This window comes from Pseudochaenichthys georgianus, chromosome 10 (assembly GCF_902827115.2).
Source record: "Pseudochaenichthys georgianus chromosome 10, fPseGeo1.2, whole genome shotgun sequence".
Classification (NCBI taxonomy): domain Eukaryota; kingdom Metazoa; phylum Chordata; class Actinopteri; order Perciformes; family Channichthyidae; genus Pseudochaenichthys; species Pseudochaenichthys georgianus.
Genome location: NC_047512.1, coordinates 6,914,146 through 6,937,308, shown reverse-complemented (window position 1 = coordinate 6,937,308; position 23,163 = coordinate 6,914,146). Strand labels below are relative to the sequence as shown.

Here is a 23,163-nt window from a genome sequence, read left to right as displayed (position 1 = left end):
CCGCGTTAGTATTTTTAACCAAAAAGTGAAATAAAAAAGTTGTATAGATAAGATTGCGATCAGATCGAAACCATTTTAAAGATGTTCCTCCACAATGACGTGGACAGCATTTGTGCTTGCTGCATTCGTACAAATCATCAGTCATTTCCTTTGTACCCTGAATGGGTTGCTCTGTTGAGCCAAGCCAGTCTTTTTTAAGAAAAGAAACCACCTGTTCAAATGGTTTGTACCTCATTTGGAAACTACAAATCTCTTGGCTCTGCAGAGTGTGTGGGACAGCAGGGGGTTAACAGCGCCAGAGTTATTCGCTTCTTGGACACGGTGGCCTCGCCTGCCGGATGCAAGTTTGACTCAAGGGCAAAATCCAGAGTGAAAGCCTCTCATGTTTTTTGACTGGTTGCCAACTCTCTCTTTCTCTATCTCTCTCTTTTTCTCCCTCTTTCTCTCCCCCTGTCATTCTCATCTCTCTCTCTCTCTCTCTCTCCCTCCCCCCCTCTCTCTCTCTCCCCACTCCATTGCTCCTCTGATCCTCTCCCACATCAAAATCAGACATAAAGCAGGTCCGGTGTCCCTCTGAAAACGGCGTGGCCTTGTCCAAAGTTATGTCATCTTTTAAGAGAGATGTTGTGTGGAAAGCTCTTCAGTACAAAGTAGAAGACTCTGCCTTAGCTTCAAATCAACAGATGTGATATTTGAAGGATCTGAAAAACCAAACTCCAAAACAGATTTTACTCCAAAAAGCACGATCATGGATCAAGTGAAGTGCGAGGATGGCGGTAAAAACACTTGTAATTGGACATTTGATTAGTCTGTTTAACAAACAGTGTACTTTATTGTACATACACATCCAGACATGACCTTAATCTGTCTTTCATGTGGTCAGGACAGGAGTATATAGCATACCTCACAGAATTGCCATAGATGTCATAGAGTTGCATCTATGAAAACAAACTCCTACCCAAACCATGAAAGAAATAACCTTTGCCAAAATGTGTCTTAATGCCTTATAACTTATGACTTTGTAATCAAGCGTCCTCCATTTTAGGCCCGCCAATGTCGTCCATTGGCGGCCACGTCCCAAACTCCAGCAGTATTAGAAGTCGCTGCCCTTGAAGCAAGGCAAGGCAAGTTTATTTATATAGCACTTTTCAACACAAGGCAATTCAAAGTGCTTTACAAAAAATGAAAGACATTAAGAAAATGGCATTTAAAATCAGTCATTAAAAAGATAATAAAAGAAACATTAAGAGAAAAAGTACATGGATAAAAGTTACAGTGCAGTTTAAGATATGAATAGTTCAATTAAAAGCAGCGACAAAAAGAAAAGTCTTCAGCCTGGATTTGAAAGTAGTCAGAGTTGCAGCGGACCTGCAGGTTTCTGGGAGTTTGTTCCAGATATTTGGAGCATAATAACTGAACGCTGCTTCTCCATGTTTAGTTCTGACTCTGGGGACAGAAAGCTGACCAGTCCCTGAAGACCTGAGAGATCTGGATGGTTCATAATTTAGCAGGAGGTCAGAGATGTATTTTGGGCCTAAACCATTCAGTGCTTTATAAACCAGCAGCAGTATTTAGAAATCTATTCTTTGACACACAGGAAGCCAGTGTAAAGACTTCAGAACAGGAGTGATCCACTTTCTTAGTGTTAGTGAGGACTCGAGCAGCGGCGTTCTGTATCAGCTGCAGCTTCCTAATAGATTTTTTAGTGAGACCTGTGAAGACACCATTGCAGTCGTCGAGTCGATAATCAGACCGACTATAATCCCTCAAAGATGGCCTCTAACTGATGATAACCTCTCTGAACCTTTCTGTGAGAGTGTGCTTCCCATCATGCCCTCCACATGTTGTGTTGGCCGTGTGTTCTGCATAAACCCAGGGTGGCCCATCTCCGAGTCAGAATGAGTCACAGAGGCGGAGGATTGCAGACTGACAGGTTAGGAAACCACATACAGCAAATGCCTTCAGGCTGGGAACAAAGTCAACCCATGTCTCCTCAGGCAAGCCACTTATTCAGCCTGATATCATGCTGCACGTTGGAAGAAGCACCAACAAAAATGGTTTTGAAAGAAAAGAGACTCCACCAGATGTGCAGGGAAGAACGTAGTCGTGTTCAGTGTCATGGACCCAGTGTTTCCCTTCATTTGATCTGAAGGTAGTGCGAGGAAGAATCTGATCTTGATTCGGCCGCACCGCGTCCAAGCCTCCATCTAAGAATAAGACACCTTGAATCGCGGGGGCGTCCGGTTGTAAACAGTCGGTAGGCGTAGCGTAGGTCAGGTCAGACTGAAGTTGGCCAAGAATGTGCTCGGCAACAGCGCTCCGAGCAGAAGATTCCCAGCATTCCTCCCTGCTTAGGGAGAGGTACCGGCCTTCGCAGATAGGAAGTCATCTGTCACTAGGGGGTAATCACTTCTTGAAGAGGCTCGCAATGCCTGGAATGATTACTGTTGTTATCGGCAGGGAAACTTTCCGCAGAGAGAGCGGGCGAGGTTTTGTTTCTTCGCTTCTCTCTCTGTGTGTTTTGATGGGCCTGACTGCCGCCGAGGCCTCACTTGCTTTTCACGACTTTCTCACCGCCGCTTGTCCGTCCACGGCGCCCAGATTTAGGAGTGTATAAAAGCTTCAATGTTGACGTAAAGCTCGTACCTAGGGGCATTGTCTAATTACTAACGGCTCATGTGTAATGGTGCTTATCATGTCAGCGGTGCAACACGGAGGATGTGATCTGTCATGCAGACTCGCGTAAGGAAAACGGATCATTTCCCCAACTGCCTTTTGTTGACGGTGGTTCTTCTGTCTCCCGCGCCACTTATCTGTGTTTGTTTGTCGGGTTTCGGTTCCTGCAGTCCGAAAAGTGGGTTGTCTGGGTCTTTTGGTCTCACTGTTTTGTCCCGTCTCTTTTCTACTTCACTTATTTTGCTCTCCGCCAGTTGAGCCAAGACTTCAGGTGGAATGATGCCGTTACGAAAGGAGCCCGTCAACGCTTGCCCGACATGCCAAGCCAAGTATTTGTCTCTCGGGGTCCCCCCCCCCCTTTACCTCCTCCTTCTCTTCACTCTCCTTCCCTCCTTCCCCTACCCCTACCCCCACCCCCAGATCCTTGAGAACAGGAAGTGTATCTTGTTAAGTGATGGATGGGCCCCCTGCTCTTGCTGAGAGGAAAGAAGAAAAAATAAAAAGCTTTCTTTCCCTCCAGGGCAGTCAGATGAGTTTAGCAGTCTCAAAGCTGAGGGTCGGCTCATGCTTTTTGGGAGCGCCTTGGAGCCCTTGGAGCCCGAGCGCCTGGAAGCCACGGGCACTTCTCCATTATGTGTGCGGGGAGAATGAACTGCTGATGAAGTAGCCGGTCGGCCTCTTTACACAAAAATGTACCAGAATTGTTTATTCAAGCGCACTCTACATGCATGTGTGTATTGGTGTGCAGGGGAGTGTCTGTCCGGTTGAGGTTTTTTTTCAAGCTGGAGGTCAGCAGGTTTGTGTTGGCTGATAAAGACCCCGGGCTGATCTGTACTTTTGCACTGGAACAAACAAAAGATTCCTTGAAACTCAAAGTGAAATCACGCCACGACTAACCCTAACCCGTACTCCTGTTCTTAGGTCAGTGCAATGCAAATCCCCTGTATGTTTAAACATACTGTACTTTGCATCAAACTCAATTCTGATTCTGATTCCTATGAGTACTTTTTTGTTCGCTGAAGGTCAGCAGGTTTGTGTTGGCATGCAGCCACGAGACTCTTCCACAGAGAGCAACACAGGAAGTGTCCCTGGCACGTCCTCTGCATAGTGCAGACTGGCTCTACCTGCTGTCACAAGCAACCAAGGACTGCAATCCCCACTGCACGCGCACACACACACACACACACACACACACACACACACACACACGCACACGCGCACACACACACATACCATGTATACATCACTTCAGGGGACATTACATTGACTTACATGCATTTCCTGGAGACTTATCCTAACCTTAACCAGAACCAACACATGCCTAACCCTTACCCTTAACCTAACCCTTACCCTTAACCTTAACCTTACCCTTAACCTAACCAAGTCTTCACCCTAAAATTAATGATTCCCTTATGGGGACCTCCAATTTGTCCCCATAAGGGAAGCCAGTCCCCACACGTGACTATGTAAACAGATTTAGGTCCCCACAAGTATAGTAATGCTAGACCACACACACACACACACACACACACACACACACACACACACACACACACACACACACACACACACACACACACACACACACACACACACACACACAGAACCCTCTAACCTGTGAGAAGAACCTTGACATCAGAATAACTCTCACATGTGTTATTTTATAGTTGTTTTGCCAGACCCATCTTATCAAGTTCCCCAGGTCTCAAGCCCTTCTGAATTTAATGTAATACCCTTGGACCTGCTATCCATCAATATCACAGCAGGTCTCCCCAGCAGCCATCCTTTCCCTGCTTCAAGTTACGGTGACGTTATACCTCTCCATACGTTGTACGCCGATGGTCCGTCACCCACAGCCAGAGCCTCTACTCGATCGAACGGAAGAATCCAGAGACCTGAAAAACAAGAACATTTCCTCCCATGATCCATTGCTCCTTTGTCAGCCAAGACTCTGTTGTGGTTACCTAGGGGTAGCTACTAATGTTTGTCTCCAGTTTCCATGCTCTCGTGTTCCATAGACACAGGAACACAAGAGAGCAGCAGATAAAAGGCAGGAAAGCTGTCCATCGCCCCGGCTAACGGGAATTGGTTATCCAGAGGGGAAACAAATAAACCATAAAACAAAACTCTTAAATGTACATCTGGCGCACTTTGCAAGCAGATGGATTTTAATATGGTAAAGACCCGTGCAGGGTTTCTGTAAAGGGGATGCAGCTCAATGTTTTTACTTAGCATTGTGGTTGATTGTCAACGGTTGACGCAGCAGCTGACAGAAACGTTCCTCGCACTGCCTATATCGGATGATTCTGAAGGTCTTAATGTGGTTTTCAAATTCCCATTTTTTTTAAAGTTAATTCTTGACTTGGAAAAAGACAATCATGCATGTAGGTCAATTGGGATCATTTATTTGTCTTTTGTGTGTGTTTTCCAACTTTCAGACTTTTCTATAACATGTGAGAATATCAATATCTAAGGCAAGAAGTTTTAAAAAGAGTTGGCTCGTATATATATGCCATATATGTCTTACTCCCCGATAATGGACCTTATTAGCTATTCTGGTGCTCTAATACTGCATATCAAATATTTTTGAGTTTTTCCCAAATAATGGAATTGTGGATTTTCAAATTCCCGTTTTTCTCGATTCACATTCTTTAAACTTGAGGTTAAAAGATAGTAAAATAGGTAAAAACAATCTTTCCTGTATGTCTGTTTTATGTATCCTTTTAAAATATTCGTTCAACTTTCATTTACCAAATGGTTAGGTATTGAGTTTAAACCCTTTTAGAAAAACAGTGATAATACCCATCACACTTTCCAAGAGAAGTACACATCTTTAAATGGCTTGCATTTGACATTATGTTGTCTTGTTTAAATTGCAGCTTGATAAATAACCTTATTAATAATCGAGTATGAAATAGTCTTTTCAGCATGTGTTGCTGAAGTTCTTACCCTATGCAGATTGTCCTATGTTAACAATATAAGAATACACATGTTGCTAGACGAAGCATATTGAAGGAGAAAGTAGGCAGTGCAGCCTGCGTGATGAGGTGCATTCAGACAGTCCTGAATAGCAGTATGATGTCTACGTATACAAGAGTTCAAAGGCTGCTGGTGCGGTCCCTCCAACCTTCACTGATCGCTCCTGACGTGACCTCCTGCATGGCTTGCGTCTGCGTGTGTCTCCTGCCTCGTCTCCGCTGGCCGGGGTTTAGCCCCGCTGTGGCCTGTCTGGCCCCAAGCCAGCGGCTCCACAGTCTTTACAACCAGGCCTCACTGAGTCTCGGAGGAAGCTCAACAATGAAACTGTCAGTTCCAGTTGATGTGTGTTTTCTGTTGGTTCTTCATTCGAGCACTAACATGAAATGCTAATTCACGGCAATCAAATGTATTTTGCCATTTTCCTATCCTGCTGTTCTTTGGCCGGCCGGCCGGTGACATGGACACACGCCCCAAACCACTTTGTCCCAGCCTGGCTGAGGAGAGCAAATGGAGACACGGGCTATTTGTCTGTCTGTTGCCTGTCTGTGTTTGAGAGGCGCCTGCCACTTAATGACGTCTGACAAGCGAGACAGCGGCAGCTTTGGGTACTCGAGGACTGTTTTGGGGTCACGGAGACGTGATCTGTAGGAAGTGGAGGGTTTATCAGATAACGTAAACATTGTCTCCACGCTGACTGCGAGAAGTGGAAAACGTGCCTTTCACAGTTTGCATTGTAGGCATATGGTGTATGGTCCTGTCTGAAGAGGTGTACCATCAATTCATTAGTAGAGCCAGTGACTAGATCTCCACCGCAACAAGCAGGCAGTACGGAGGTCAGAGGTCAGAGACGCAGTCCTTGACAGTGCTTCTGTGACCTTGAAGTGATCGTGTGCAACATGTGCTGGAAAAAGTCTGAATTGAATGTAACATGTGCTTGCTGCCGTACCGACATGTATTGTTTATTATTGACATGTTTGTTTTAGCTGACTGGTTTTCTATTTATTTATTTGTGTATGTCTTCTGTCTGTGTGGGATTTTGTTCGCCCTGGTGTTAAGCTTTATTTACATTGTTACCTATTTTTCTATAAAGTGAGGATTTGTTTACTCACTTTTGATACATGCTGATAGAATAACTGTATGCTGTTGAACAAACCCAATGAACAAAGTAAAAACCTACCCGGGGTGAGCCAAAGAACATTTCAATAACGCTTGGTTTTGTGTTTCTGAACTTGACGTGATTGGCCATTTGTAAAATACGTGATGAAGGCTTCGATGCTTAAGAGTCTTTGTTTCTGTCCCACAGGCTCTGATGCGTCCAGGTCGCCTTGACCGGATCATCTACGTTCCTCTTCCAGATGCTCCGACCCGACAGGAAATATTTGCACTCCTGTTCCGCAACATGCCTGTAGCCCAAAATGTGTCTATTGAAGACCTGGTGACCCGGACCGGCAAGTACTCTGGAGCTGAGGTGAGTCAGGTTTCCGTTGATTGATGAATTCACATATTTTGCACAGGAACAAGCGAAAAGACTCGCAGTAAAATCAACTCAACAATAACCCTAACCTTCATTCTTTAAGTAAGCGTAATCATTTTCTTACTTGTGCAACATTCTGGAAGTCCAATTCACTTCTGTTCATGGTATGCGCAACTTAATGTATAACAATTACTTGTAAAACATGTCTCTATAAACACACCATACCCGGAATGGAGCAGGGCGAAGAAAATAATCTTATATTACCTACCAAAAATAGAAATAGATGGTCTGTCCTTCATATTTTCTTATTCACAGCCAATCATAACAGTCGTAGGAAAATATGAGAAACACAAAAACGTACAAAAACAATACTTCCAATTATATTTGAAATCCAACATATTCCCTTAACAAAAGCCTTGCCGTTGTTTTCCACTAGATGTTGGGATATCAGTTTGATGAACCACGCAATCAACTTGTTTCTTGTTCGCTAATGTTGGAGAAAAGATCAAACAAGACATCATTATCTTCCGACTACTTCTTATTCGAGGGTGCATTGCAGCGAGATGTTGCTGTGCTTTCCCGTGATGTCTGTGTTGTGTCTGCGCTGTGTCACAGAGCGCCCTCGTGACTCCACGGCTAATCGTACAAACACTCCTTTGTGTGACAGATTTGTCTCTTTGCATTCGCGTGATCCGCATTGTCTCGAGCAACTGCTGCTGACCTCCGAGGAAACAAATGAGAAGAACATTCGAGGGGAAAAAATGCTATTTAAATAAGGATTGTGTCAAATGTTAGGCCATTTAAACTCATTGACCAACTTTACGTTTTTGGTGGGTTTTATTTTATGCAAAATGTGAAACTTTGGAGAGTTGTGTGTACATGGTCTCGTTCTCTTGATATATCGGTTCTTTGTCAAATACATCATGTTTGTCGTTGACCTTTAACGTGACTCGTAGTTCATCTTCCATTCGACAGGGAACGAACAAAACACTCCTATAAGATGTACAGCATTTCATTCCCTCTGGATGTAAATCCCAGCTGTATCTTTAGACCTGGAGGGTTGTTGTGCTGGTCTTCTGACAGGCTCAGAAAACAACCGTCTTTAAGCGATTCAGACCCCAGCGTTCCTCGGCAGGCTTTGAAAACACAGATTGCATTGTTCCCGCTTTATGTGTAGCATGTTTGTGATGCTGCCGCGTACAGACGAATCGCTGATGAGTTGTTCCTTTCATTTGACTGCCTGAGATTGAGCAGGACAGAGAAGTATGTTTGGCGTAAAACACGGCTAACTTCTTTATTAGCCATATTTTAAGAGGCACGGAGAGATTATCAACGTACATGTAAGTAAGAAACCGATTGGTTATTTTCACATCAGGTGTATTCATTTTGTATCCATACACGTTCACTGGTTTGAAGTATTATTTTTTTTATTAAACTTTTATTAATTTATAACGAAGGGTATTTTCACATCTAATTAGACCTACTCCATTTAATGAGTCAAGTTATAGATTATTTTAGATTAGAATAGATTAGATTACATTTGATTATACTTGAGGATAGATTAGATTAGAATAAGATTAGATTCATGGTACACCTGGAGTACTGCCATTTTTATCGCTATCTCCGACTTTTATTTTTGTACTCTATTTTATATTTTATATTTAATTTTTTGATTTCTTATTATTATTACAATGATTTGTTTAATCTCTCAAAGTGTATCAGTATCCCTTGTTGTGAAGCACTTTGAGATTTGTCTTGGCAGATGAGAAGCGCTATATACATTAAATATATTATTATTATTAATTAGATTATACTTCATTATTTTAGATTAGATTGGATTCGATGAGAATAAATTCCATTAGATAGATAGATAGATCGTATCTACAGAATAAACAATATCAAATATACAGAATAAGTTAGAATACACTGTAATAGAGAAATGTCCGACTGCTGCTTACTAAAAATATATATAAACATAGGATACCTTACAATAAATACAAGTGTGCAAGTGACAGTGTTTTTATTAAAGAATTGAACACCAGTTTTTCGAGTGTTTCTACACTTTACTTTAGGCATGTGTGAACTCCAACCTTTCTTTCAGCGAGCTCAGAACACTCTTCATCATTTCCAAAATCAAGTCTGATCAGGAGAGCGAGGTGTTGAGGTGTTACTTTCCATATTTTCTCTTGACATTATGATCCTCTCGAGGGCAGTCTGAGGTTATCTATAGGGCCTCCTCGTATCCTCGGCACCACTCGGCAGCCCCCACTCAAAAAAGCAAGCCTAAAGCAGGCGTACACCTGGAGGAGGTATGCAGCGAGAAACCTATCCGCTGCTATCAGGTGTTGTGTTTGACATCGGGGTTTCTCGTACAGTGTCTCTTCTGCGGAATGGAGGTTTGCCGTCACTTGCCATCGAGTTCTTGAAACCCCACAAAAATGTGAAGAAATGCCACAGTGGAGATGATAAAAGTGCATTGGTGGAAAAGGAGCCGGGTCCCACCGTGTACGTATTATATTCTACATACCAACGCTATAGATCAGATTAGATGACAGGAAATGTTAAACTGCCATGATCACTGAGGGGAAGTTTGAGAAAACAGGATACAGATAACACAGCACCAAACATAATGCTGTGTTTACGAGGAAAGAGAGGGACAAATGCAGCAAATCACCGAGTAAATAAACAAGTGAATGTCCAAACACATTGACCGTGACTGCTGATTGGTCGCATATCGACTGGTTGTTCCGTCTACTCTTCTATTTCTCTGTAACGGTTCAATACATTACTTTTTGCCCTTTTACCGTTTTTAAATTGGAAGGCTAAACATTTCCACTTTCCTTTTTAACCAATGTTTAAGAGGGGCAGATGTCCCCAGGATATAATCCCCCCCACAAGTCCCAAAGTGTGTGTGCTTCCTGCTGCAGGAAGACACCCAAGTGTGTTTACAGTAAATGAGATTTCAGTAAATACAGTCAATGTTGGCCACAGAGAAACGTTTTGGCAATAGAGCGAAAAGACATCGGACGGATCGGCTGCTGATTACCGTTTGTTTAACTGAATAATAATAATAGTAAAAACTGTAAAAAGTGTCTTTAAAATCTAATTTTCTCCCAGTTTTTGAGAATTTGTTAAAGAAACAATGAGAAATCTATCCTTAACTATAACAAGGACATCACTTTTGAGATCAAATATACAGTATAAATATAATATATGAAGATGAGAATATCACTTACAGAAAGACGTTATTACGGTATTAAGATTGACATAAAATAAAAGTTGTGGTTTGTATGCTTTTAATGCAAATTATAATACCTAACAATGATCTCAAACTTTAATAATTAATTGAATACGTTTTCACCAGCACTGCGAATGTGTGTTGGTGTGTTTAATAAAGTTGTGTCATTAGCTTAAACACATTGTCTTTGTCTATGTGACTTTGATTAGGATAAGATAACATTTTGATTCATGAATGCAGATTACTTTCAGATTCACTTTTTCTTGCCATTGCACTTGCGTTTCTCGCTCAATACCAATACATGTTGCTGCACCACACATCTCTTGGAGGAATGAGAGGTGTTGTCTCTGTATGGACATTGAAAGTAGCTGGAGCTCTCCATGTCTCTAACAGAGCATGAGGCGCTTTCATACCGGAGTACTTTTCCCGTTTAGTTCCGATAGTTCCTGGGATTTTGCGTTCACACCAAAAAAAGTACTTAGTTCATGAGAACTTGTATCCCCTTTTCAGTGCCTGCTAGAGAGGTGGTATTTTCCTGGGGAGAAAAAAGTTCCAATTTCTGATTGGCTGGGCGGATTGCCAACCACGCCCCGTAAAACTCGGAAAAGTTTTTGTATTTTCTGGCATTAGCATTATTAGCATTAGCCCCGCGCACCAATGGAGAGAGACTAACTTATGGCAACACAAAAAAAAACATGGGAGCGGTGGAGATGAGGAGGTGTCGGCGTTCTGGTGATTTACTCTGAACTCCGGGGACTTGCGGCCGGGGACTTCGGGTGGCAGTATAGAGAGGCGAAGTCCCTCCCCTTCCGGTGGACCTCCATGGGACCTTATTTCGGAAAAAATATGTATTAAAGTCAATGGAGAGGGAAAGATTATCTTTCGATCCCGTTTGAATTGTGCCACGAATTACACATATGATGTTTGTCAATTTTAAAAAAAGATAATGTTGCCAGTCAAAAAAAAAAAAGTGTCGTAAAACTGTGAAGTAACACTTATTTTTGTGTGAAACGCTCAATGAACTACATCTCTGGTCTCGCAGACTCTCACAACAACACACGTCACCAACATGGCCGCCACTACTGTCTTGTCAAAAAAGTGATTGACTACCCTCACTATCACCACAATGAAACACGTCCAGAAGAATGTCATGCAAAGCTGCCTGCCTGCCTTCCTTTGATTCTCTCTGAACTGCCTGGTCTTTTTAATGTTTAATGTCAACCATTTGTGCAGATAGCATGAAGTAGAACAGATCGCCGGTGCTAATGTAGCGTTAGCGTTAGCATTTATCCCCCAGGCTTAAATGGTGTATTATAGAATGATCACACCGGTGTGACAGTACTCTTCAAAGGGTTCACGAAATATGACTACTACTCTTACTGTTTGACATTTTGGGTTACTTGATGTTACTTCATGTTAAGGCTAATACAAATGACAAGGCTAAGGCTGTAATGCTAACTAACGTGCTAGCTACTAGCTAGGTAGCTAACTTGATCCAGCCACTCCTGGTCCTTTCATCAGACGGGAAGCGAAAGAACGAGCAAGACCCATTGCTGGTATGATAACAACCTGGTACTAAGCACACAGACAGCTTGTTAAAGTTATCTTATCTTAGCTATCTCTTATATTTAGCGGAGGAAAACAATTATGACATCACTTACGCGACTCTGGGATTTGTAGTCTTTCTAGTTGCGTATTTTTCATAGTCGGAGGCGTGTGGCGCAGTGGATAGAGCCTTGGTGTTGGGATCAGGGGGTCACACTGCAAACCCCACTGCAGTCAGCAGTGTAATAAGTAACATGTAATGGAGTCTTATATTTCAACAGTTTTACCACAAACTGTGACTTTTTTGACATGGAAATGATTTTTTAAGATTGACAAACATTATGTGTAATTCGTGGCACAATTTAAACGGGATCGAAATATACGTTTTCTCTCCCCATTGACTTCAATACATAATTTTTACGAAATAAGGTCCCATGGATCGGAAGTAGATGGGCGGGACTTCGCCTCTCTATACGCCGTGAAGTGGTTTGCGGCCTGCCAGTAAACCCAAAGCAGAAGAAGAAGAAGTGACGTCAGTGGCTTCATTTGCCTAATCCTCCCTCAGGGACTTATTCCTGTGTGAACGCGATCAGCTCTTGGTTCCATGGGGGTACTAAGTGCTGGGTACTAAGTGCTGGGAACTAAGTAGGGCAAATTACTTGGTGTGAAAGCGGCTATTGAGCCATTATATTTGACTTGGCGTGCTAACTAATGCAGCAGGAAGCTCGCTGAGCCGCAGCCGACAAGCATTGGTCAGCCGAGCGTCTATATCAAAATGGATAAAATGTCAGCTAAATTAAATGTAATGTACTATTCTTATAATACCCTCTTTAAGCCCCTGTCACACTGTCCCGAAATTGACACCCGATGGACACACGATAAAGGAAATGTTCAAATTCGGCTGTGATCGTAGCAACATCGGGCCATTCGTGAGGGCATCTAAGCCATCGTATGACCGCCGGTGGAGTTTCTCAGGCTCCGGCAGCAACTTCGTGAGCGGCAACTTCGTAAGGCACTCGTGAGGGCATCTTGTCAAGTCGTGTCATCTTCGTGTTATCATCGGTGCATTCGCCCTCACTCTGATCGGGGCGAATGCCCGATGGCACCGATGATAACAAGATGCCCTCACGATGGCCTTACGAAGGGCAAAATGGACACACGAATTCAACACGAAAATGAACCTTCGCAAGGTCCTTCGGCAATTTTTTGGCATGCCAAACATTTTGCCGCCGCTCACGAAGTTGCTGCCGGAGCCTGAGAAACTCCACCAGCGATCATACGATGGCTTAAGATGCCCTCACGAATGGCCCGATGTTGCTACGATCACAGCCGAATTTCAACATTTCCTTTATCGTGTGTCCATCGGGTTGTTTTATTGCACAACAAAATCATGTAAACATATTATGTAAATAACCCAATTTGTGTTCTGTGAAACTGAAAAGGATATAATATATTATTTTGAAGGCGAGTTGACAGGAAGTTGTTGTTGCTATGGAAACAACAACATGACGGAGAAAACGTAATATCTTCTCCATATAAAGACGGAGAAAGTAAAGAACAAAGTCTGAAGATATCAGTACTGTATCATAGTACTTTAACATAATTATTTGTGGTACTTTCATTGCAGTTGTATGTCTTAAATGTAATGTAAATGTTGCCTTCGTGTGTGGTTCGGGTCAACTTCGGGACAGTGTGACAGGGGCTTAAGCAAAACACTTTTATGAAAGTTTCCTGGCTGTCTTCTATTAGTGTTCATTGAAACCATGGCTTGTGTTATATGTTGACTGCAGGTAACAAGACACCATTTGAATTAAAAAGCTTGTTTTGCTGCACAGCCTTTACACATGAATGACATCAAAGCCAAATGGGTGCAAACTTGCCATGCTACCTATAATAACACACTAAATTAATTAGATTCCCTTTGTTTATTATTCAAAGCATCAGTCTTAAGATCACCAACCCTTTCTTTGTGTGATAATGACTATTTCTCCCTTCTAAATTAATTGTAATACAAATATTTTTTTAACGGTGTGGCATTACGTGTACTGGATTGAGAACCAAAAGTGACTTCAGTTATAATTTAATATCATACAATGTGAATCCATCCAATGTAGTAGGCCTGCAACCAATACTCTCCCTGTGAACCTTATATTGTTAATTGTTTGTTTGGTGATTGTATTGAATATTTGAGATAGATATTGCATCTTTTAAGTAACGGGAGGATTAAAGTCAAAAGTCCAGGGATCTGTCACCTGTCGAGCGTGTATAATTATAAGCAGGCCACTTTTTGTCCATTGAGCACCTTTCGGCCCCCAGTCCTGGCCGTCCGACTACCTGAAGCTTTGCCTTTAATTACATTCCTGAGATTTCAGACTTTGTTCGAGAGGAGAGGGGGGCAGGGTCGAGGGGGGGGTCACGCAGGAGGACGCAGTTGTTGTTAGCTAGAAGCTTGTTAAAATCACCTGTCTTCCTACCTGCCCAGAGTGACACCTGGTTTTCCCAACACACACACACAAACACACACACACACACACACACACACACACACACACACACACACACACACACACACACACACACCTGAAACTCACACCAGGCCCAGAAAATGGCTGGAGGCTTTTCTTCCTCAACTCTTCCATCACTTTCCTAAACAGAAGCAACATTTGATACTGTAATCGCAGTGTTGTCTTGAAGAAGACGAGGGAGAAGAAGAAGAAGGGCTTAACCTGCTCCAGAAGGAAGGTGTGATGCTTCTCCACTTTTTAATTTATGATCAAGCCCTGACAGGAAAAGACCTGGGGGATGTATTGCAGCCTGTCACATGCACTGACTCGGTCCCTGGCCTTGTTGGAGCCTCGTATTCCTCTTGGTTTAAATACAGCCCTTTCCTAAAACTTCAACATGAAAGTAATGTTTTTTAATTCTGTGAAACAATGGAGCAAACACTTGACTCCACAAAAGCTTTAGTACAAAAAAAAGTTCAATTTAATTAAGATATTGCCAGTTAGAGTAGGTAAGAATGGAGAAACCAGCTCGAGTGCGCTAGAATTTGAAAGTACACAACCGGAAAAAATCTGCCCCTTCCTTCAGACTTCCTCACAGAGCCCCTCCTCCAACACACACGAACGCGCACATGACCAATGAGGGCACGAGAGAAGTTTGTGCCCCGATGGAAGGCTGACAGGCAGGTAGGCCAAAAATGTCATCTGTAGAAGCCGTAATACTGTAAAAAGTACAACCAATCCAAGTTGTACTTTTTACAGTATCACGGCTTCTACAGATGACATTTTTTTATGGATTTTTTGTCAAAGCACTTCAGATATTCATTGCTATCGGGATGTTAAGAGCATTCCATGGAATATAACAAAAAGTGTATCTCGAGCCGGTTTCTGAAACGTACCTACCCCACCTTTAAGAGAATTCCATGGAATATAACAACACGTGTTTCTGAAGTGAATTACCTACCCTACCTTTAACTAATGCATATTACTTGTGTCTCTTCCCTAATTCTTATGCAGGCTTTACTTGACATAGTCTTGGGCGACATAAGGATGTTGCCAATACGCTTTAACTGACTCCTGTAAAGGAACAGAATGATCTTGTAATAAAAGCCTTTCAATATTCCTTACCCTTCGGAAACGCTTCCTCTTTGCCGATTATTATGACTCCAAGAAAATGAAACTCAGCAGGACGTCTTTTCTACTTTCCAACTAGCTGCCTTATTATTAACTAAGTCCATGGGATTGATTAAAAGTGTAAAGCTTTATATTACAGGACGTAGGAATTAACCTTATGCCAGATAATAACATCTCAAACACGAGTCATGGTTTTCCTCTGTTCTCGATCCTTTAGTAAATGATAACATGCTTTTCACCACTGCTAACCTGAACATGACCTTTGTGGCAAATATCACATGTGCTCATATTTTCATTGTGAATAATATTGTTATACTGGTCTCGTTTGACTATCGTCGAACATAAGTCACAGTCAAAGTAATACTTTACCTTGTGTTACTTTAAGTAAAAGGGACTGTGTTTAAGAACAGCGGAACTACATCAAAACATGTGTTTACAAAAGTCAACGTGCTTGCTTACAACCAGGGCCGTCCCTCCCTACAGGCCGACACGCAGACTGCGCGGGGCCTCGTGTTGGCCAGGGACGGCCCTGCTTACAACGTACTGCGTCGTGTTTTAAATAAAAAAAGCATGTGTTATGGAAGTAGTATGTTATTTGATAACTGAGACTTGATGTATGCTGCATAATAGTAATTGATCATCATTTGGGGGTGTCGTATTCCTTCAACAAAAGCTTTATTGTGTGCCTCTCCTCAGACGCTCAGGATTGACGTGTTTTATGTCAGCGCAGTGTGTTTGGAATAAACCGGAAAGGCACCGAGTCACTGAGTGCACGACTTGCAGAAAGTCAAGCTTCATTAGGCGAGTGTGCCGGGGACCTCCCTGTGCTGCGTGATTGACAGGTGACCTCCAGGAGGTGAAGTGCAAAAACACCACAGCAATGAGCACTTAGCAGATGTTGACAAGTTGTTGAAAAAAGAAATCAGGATTTGCCCGCATGAACGCAGCGAGCGCAGAACTGGAAGTCACCGTTTGGATGCCGCGCGCGTAAAGCGTCAACGCCCCCCCCCCTGAGATCTCACAGCGTCGTAACATCCATCTCCCTTTAGAGAAGGTATGTTAATAAAACTTCAAGCTGCCGCATTCAGCCGTATCAGAATATCTTTGTGGTGCGTCTGAGCGCCGTGGCGGTGGGTCTCTTCCCTCCGACAGGGGAGAGCTGTTTGGTCCGAGCCCAGGTGTGCGAGACGCTTGGCTGACAGCCATTCAAACTCACGGGCGCAATTGTTTTCTTAACTGTATTTGTTCACACTGGCAGGAGGGAGTCTGTTCCATTGCAGGAAGAACAAATCGGGCAGATCAACAGCGGGCCTTGACGTCAATGTCCTGAAGCTCAATATCCCCCTTTCCTAGATTACGGAGCACCTCTGCCAACAACTCTGCCAAGGCAATGTGGACTTTTACATCGGTTTAGGGACATACAAGTGCTTTTGGAATTCTCTTTGTTTTGTTAAATTGAAGCATGAGCAGTCGCGCTGGATTTGTAGAAGCTGGTTTGCGAGATTAAAAGCCATTAAAGGTAGGTTTGATAACAAAGACGGCTTGTATAATGACACACACCACAATGAGACACACACACACACACACACACACACACACACACACACACACACACACACACACACACACACACACACACACACACACACACACACACACACACAGGAAGACACATGGTTTCCTCTTAACACCTGTTGTGGTTGAGGCTGTTCCTCGCCTGCCTCCGAGTGTCTGATTTATGACCCGGTATTTGTTGTTGCAAAGATTTTATCACCTAGGATACAGGCGCAAAAAGATGCATCACCAGACAGCATGACATTACAGAACGTACGAAGCGTATACGTGCCATTAATCCGGGACAAGAACACGCATCTGTTATCGTGAACAAATAAACATGTCAGCTTTGTTGGAATGCGTGTCGGACGCGGCCTGAAGTTGGCCGTGATGTTCCCAAAATATGTTTTAACCTCTAGTCGTGTGCGTGATGGTTTTATTTTCAATGCGGCTGACCACAGACGCGGTCACGCCGGCACTCAGGAAAACAAGTCGACATGGAACACACAGTGTGCTGGGAGGAAAAAGCCGTTCACACCTCTGTAACTCTGTTTGACTGAGAAGCGCCGCGCCTCGCTTCCTCTCCAACAACCCCTTTGAGTCCTGTCATTGTGAATGTGTTGTTCTTAGTTGACACTGCGGGTTAAATAAAGATTAAAAAGGAACACATGTCTCTCATCGCCTCAGCCAGCACGCTGCTTCTGTGGCCGGTGATGGCAGAGAGGGAAAAGGTTCCTATCGGCCCTAGTTTTATATTTTATACGTATAAAGCCTTCGCTGTGGGAAATATGAGTCCTTAAGCATGCTAGTGGTTGTGTGTCCCAATTGGCCCGGCAGGAAGACAGGAAATGGGTATAGCAAAAAGCCAAAGAACAGATACATGCAGCAAGAAAGGAAGAGTACAAAAGGGAGGACAGAGGAAGTGAGATGAAAGGTGGATGCCACATTTTGGAGGAAGGTGGATTAACCTGAAAGTACAGCTAATGAAACCATGAAAGGACAGTTTAGCCGGTTGTAATTTGAAGTACAGTCGACGACTACATCAAAGGCAATTTCTATTTTAACTGTGAGATATCGCATTAGATAGAATCGGAGGGATGAACCCCTCGTTAATGGACATGTGTTCTCTGCTTTTAACCCATCATAGTACCAGGAGTCTGGTACTAGGAGCAGTGGGCAGCTATTGCACAGCGCCCGGGGAGTGAGGGAGGAAGGGGGGTGTCCGGTGCCTTGCTCAAGGGCACCACGGCAGGGCAGGAGGTGAACTGGGACCTCTCCAAGTAGCAGTCCACACTCCATATTTAGGTCTAGTCGGGGACTTGAACCGGCGTCCCTACGACTCCCAGCCCCTACCGACTGAGCCGCTGCCGGACACTGATAGGATGAATGTTTAGCTGCAGAAATAATGATACACTTTGAGCGACTAATGATGCATTTTGTCTTTTATAAAAAGTTGAATTCATAGGCAATAAAACATATAGAGCTATACATGTGTTCTTATGCAGGAGAAGGGTTTAGTTCACTGGGCTTACTTTGTCCGCTATGACTAAGAGCACACGGCTAATGTTCGCAAACTTTAATAACTTGATGTTTATTACCTCTGCCGATGAGGTCATGTTTTATGTCTCTTTTGTTTTCCGGTTTGACAGCAGGAGTACGTGGAAAGTAGTAGTATTATCATGACGGTTGGTGGAAGGACTTAGCATTAGCCCATGAAAAACATTCACATTGTGGAGGAGATCTGATTCAGAGAGTGGACACTTCTAGTTTTGCTAAATGTAGACTTCACTTCTTTGTTTATTGAAAATGTATTTGATTCAGTGCAATTTAAAGTTCAGCAGGTTAACATAAGAGTGGCAATATGTTTGCATGTTGCTTTTCCTTGTGAGTAACTTACACACGTGAACATTCACTGCGTGTATGTGTAAGTTCTCTGTGTAGTGTGTGTATAATATGGAGCCAGCAGGAAATAGAAAGTCTTGGTGCAGCACATCACGCAGGTGGAGTTTTACCTACCTTGACATTACCACAGCCACACATCCTATATGAACTCTCTCACACACACACACACACACACACACACACACACACACACACACACACACACACACACACACACACACACACACACACACGCACACACACGCACACACACACAGTCTCCAGGTCACTTCAGTGTGGGTGTGTTTGGTAAATATGCCATCCCTGCCTTCCCGAGTCCAGGGAGAATGTGGAGCTTTCATTCGGCTGATTAAGGGGCGAGGACAAATATGCCCTTAAAGGCGAGGCCCAGCTATACCCCCCCCCACACACACACACACACACACACACACACACGCACACACAGAGACAACCTTAACACTGTGTAGCCCCAACACAGGTGCTGTCCCACATGGGTCTTTCCAAAACACAAGGTGGGTAGGGGCCTGAGACGATAACACTAGCCGCCGCCTGACATGGAAGCTTTTGTGAGAGCTTTCCATCAGAAACTAACTTTGTTTACGTTATCAGTGAGTCATGCAGCAAGGGAGCATCCTCCACTTTCATGACAAACATTTCCTGTGGCAAGAAAACATGCATTACGTAAATGTGACTCACATTCAGACTCCTATTTTTGTGAGGCTCTTTCAGTTTCGGCCAATAAGTTAAAAAGGACATATTTCCTCTACTGTCACATGTTTACTGCATTAATGTTTTACTGCATTAATGTTCAAAAAGCGCTTTATTATTCGCGTACTACCTGAGCTGCTGCACCTCTTGTCCCCCTCTGTCTGACAGCCCAGTCTGCTCTGATGTGATTGGGCCAATCGAAGTGCAAATGTCTCATAGTGATGTCACGATGTTCCGGAAGTAACAAAGGAGTCCAATGGAGGCGTTTCAGGCAGCCGGGGGGGGGTTTGTGTGAGAGAAACGCTAAGATATTTGCCTTTGCAGACCATTTACATGCACACAAACCTATAACACACTACAGCAGGGGTGTCAAACTTAAGGCCCGGGGGCCAAATCCGGCCCGCGACTTCATTTTATGTGGCCCCGCAAGAGCTTGCAAAGAATATAATACGCTTATTGTACGGTTACATGCCGATTTACAGAAGCAGGTTGCCCATAAACTACATGTCCCACAATGCATCTCGTTTTGTGACATGCGCACTGAAGAGACTTGCAATCATTTGACTTCTGCTTTCAGACGTAGTTAATTACTAAGTTATTATCCTATCCGATAATAATCCAATTCAGAGGCAATAATGTAATATAATACATTATTTTATATATATATATTATATATTTATATAGTTACAACCGGCCCTTTGAGTGCAACCTTTATGCGAATGTGGCCCGCGATGAAATTGGGTTTGACACCCCTGCCCTAAAGGAAAGGGGACACACCAAAAAGCAGAATGTGGCCCCTTTCACACATGAGGACAAAACACAAATATAGAATGTGAACATGTTTGGTGCAGCGATCGCATGTCTTACAAAGCCCAAAAGCATACAGTGACACTCCGAAAGTCTTCACGTCTCCTTCATAGAATAACTAAGTCTATATTTCTCCCCAAAGTATTTCCCTGGAGGAGGCGAGAAGTGGCGCGTGCCATTAGCGAACCTGTTCAGCACGACGGAAATAACCCCTTCTGGAGAGGTGGGGGGGGTGAAGAAGGAAAAAGCTCTTGCTTCAGCTGGCAGCGCATACCAACGTTCCCAGGTCAAATCTGTCTGGTGTACTTTTCGCTTCCTACTTCAACAAAGGCGCTCAGTGAGTGTGTCAGACGGCCTTAATGAAGGGCTTGTTAGCCGTGCTACCGGCAGCAGATCCACTAGACCCAGAGTGTGTGTTTACTATCAATCCGCCCTTGTGTCTACATCCAGTACTCCCCTCTCCCCTCCTCCCTCACCTCCTCCCTCACACACAAACGGACACATTTACAGCAGCGACCCCCCCCCGACATCCCCTTCCCACCTCTCCTCCATCAAGTCCTGCACACATTCTCTTCAGTGCACCGCCACTCACACTGCACTTGCTCAGCGACTGACGCACTGAACATGCATGTGCGCACGTGTGTACCATAGGTGTGTACGCGCTCATGCGCAACATGGTGCATGGTGCTGCTGCACTTACGCATGCTGTGCACCGAAGAACATGCTACACAGCGACCATACATTCATAACCAGGTACACATGCATGGACACACACCCACCCACCGCACACACATGTACTGTAAGACGTGTAAGCCTGAGGGCAAACATGTACTAAGTTTCACGGGGAGTTCTGGCACATGGCAAAAACATGCATTCTTGATCGATGAAAATGTACACGTTTAGCTCAGAAGTCACAGCTAGATATAGTTTACTTATTTATTTTCTAATATCAGTCGTAATGTAGAATACAAGAGTACGAGGTTAGTCATTCAAGGGTTCTTTTTGAACATCCATAATCCAATTGTAAATCAATGGATCGGCTCGTAGATTAAAACATACAGGAAGTGTGTCTGTGTTATGCAAATGCTAAACCAAAAGTGAAGCAGAAAGTAAAAATACATCTCCCGAACTTTGGCTGAATGTCGAGACGCTTAGCACAAAATCCCTCACATGCATTGTTGGATATCTGACAGAGATAACATCGCCCATAAGATGTCCTCTTGAGCAATGAACAAAATGTGAACTCCCTCCCCTAAAATGGCCCGACCCACCCCACAGTACCACCACCGGTACCACTTCATTGGAAATAGCATAAAGAGGCCCTGCTGCATCCAATTTAAAAGGGGAAATTAAATAATATATAAATCAAACAACGTCGGGGGGAGGGGAGGAGGGGGGGGGGGGTCAACCCAAAAATAAAACGTTCCAACCTACAATGGGGCAAAGAGGAAGTGTCTGCAGTGACAGCCTCCGCAATGTGAAACAAGGCCTGACCACGGCTCCATGTGAAACCTATTCCAGATCACAGGAGGGGGAGAGGGGGAGAGGGAGGGAGGTGAGGTTAAGCATGGAGGGAGAAGAGTCACATGGGGGAAAGGGGGAGAACGGAAACATGGCACGTGATCTTAAATAGCAGCGTGGAGTGTGTGTGTGTGTGTGTGTGTGTGTGTGTGTGTGTGTGTGTGTGTGTGTGTGTGTGTGTGTGTGTGTGTGTGTGTGTGTGTGTGTGTGTGTGTGTGTGTGTGTGTGTGTGTGTGTGTGTGTGTGTGTGTGTGTGTGTGTGTGTGTGTGTGTGTGTGTGTGTGTGTGTGTGTGTGTGTGTGTGTGTGTGTGTGTGTGTGTGTGTGTGTGTGTGTGTGTGTGTGTTTTCAGCAGAGGAATTTAGATTCCATAGAAGCTGTGATGATGAAAGTGGGATGGTTTCCTCGACACATGTTCAAAGTGAGAGAATGATACACAGGTTATTCCAGCAGACAGGATGTGTGTGTGGTGTTCCCTCTCCTGTAGGTTTTCGGTGCCTGTAAAGGGTCTGCAAAGTTTCAAAATACCAAAGTTCTCTCCCACACATTCACCCTAGGCCTCGGGACATCACTATTGAACCTGATAGGCTAAGGGGCGGGACATTTCTAAGCTGTTGCCCAATCACAACAGAGCTGGCCAGCTAACCAATCCGAGCAGACTGGGCTCTGGTTTCAGACAGAGGGTGAAAAGGTGCAGTGTGAGAGCTTTTTGAACATTAAAGCATGGAGACAGTAAAAGGACACAATACGAATATGAGCATGCTAGGGCCCCTTTAATTAGACATGTGCATCTTTGGGAATTTGTAGGATTTTCCCCTTTTCATGCTTTATTTTCTTGACCTCCGAGGTTATTACGGTCTCTCTTTTGCACTCCCATCTCAATGTTGATACTCGTAACTTGTTTTGTTTCACTCATATTTCTGCTTGCCATGTTCCGGTGCTAAAAAGTGTCAGGTGTGCTTACGTAACCCCCACTCTGCTATGTTCTTATTTACATTTTGTTATTCTTTGCTGAGTCTTGTTACCATGCGCTGCTACAACGGCCCTAATTTCCTTTCTGGGGTCATTACAGTTTGCCGTTGTCTTATCTTACAAGGACAACAGGACCTCACATGCAGCGCTGGA

General features: G+C 43.8%; 1 protein-coding gene across 1 annotated transcript in view; it reads left to right on the top strand.

Moving 5' to 3' along the window:
• afg2a (AFG2 AAA ATPase homolog A) overlaps positions 1-23,163 on the top strand; it is a 137,307-nt gene that overhangs the window by 104,666 nt on the left and 9,478 nt on the right. Inside the window, exon 16 of the mRNA XM_034092457.1 lies at positions 6,959-7,123. Coding sequence (XP_033948348.1) covers positions 6,959-7,123 — 165 coding nt within the window. The remainder of the gene's footprint in view (positions 1-6,958; positions 7,124-23,163) is intronic.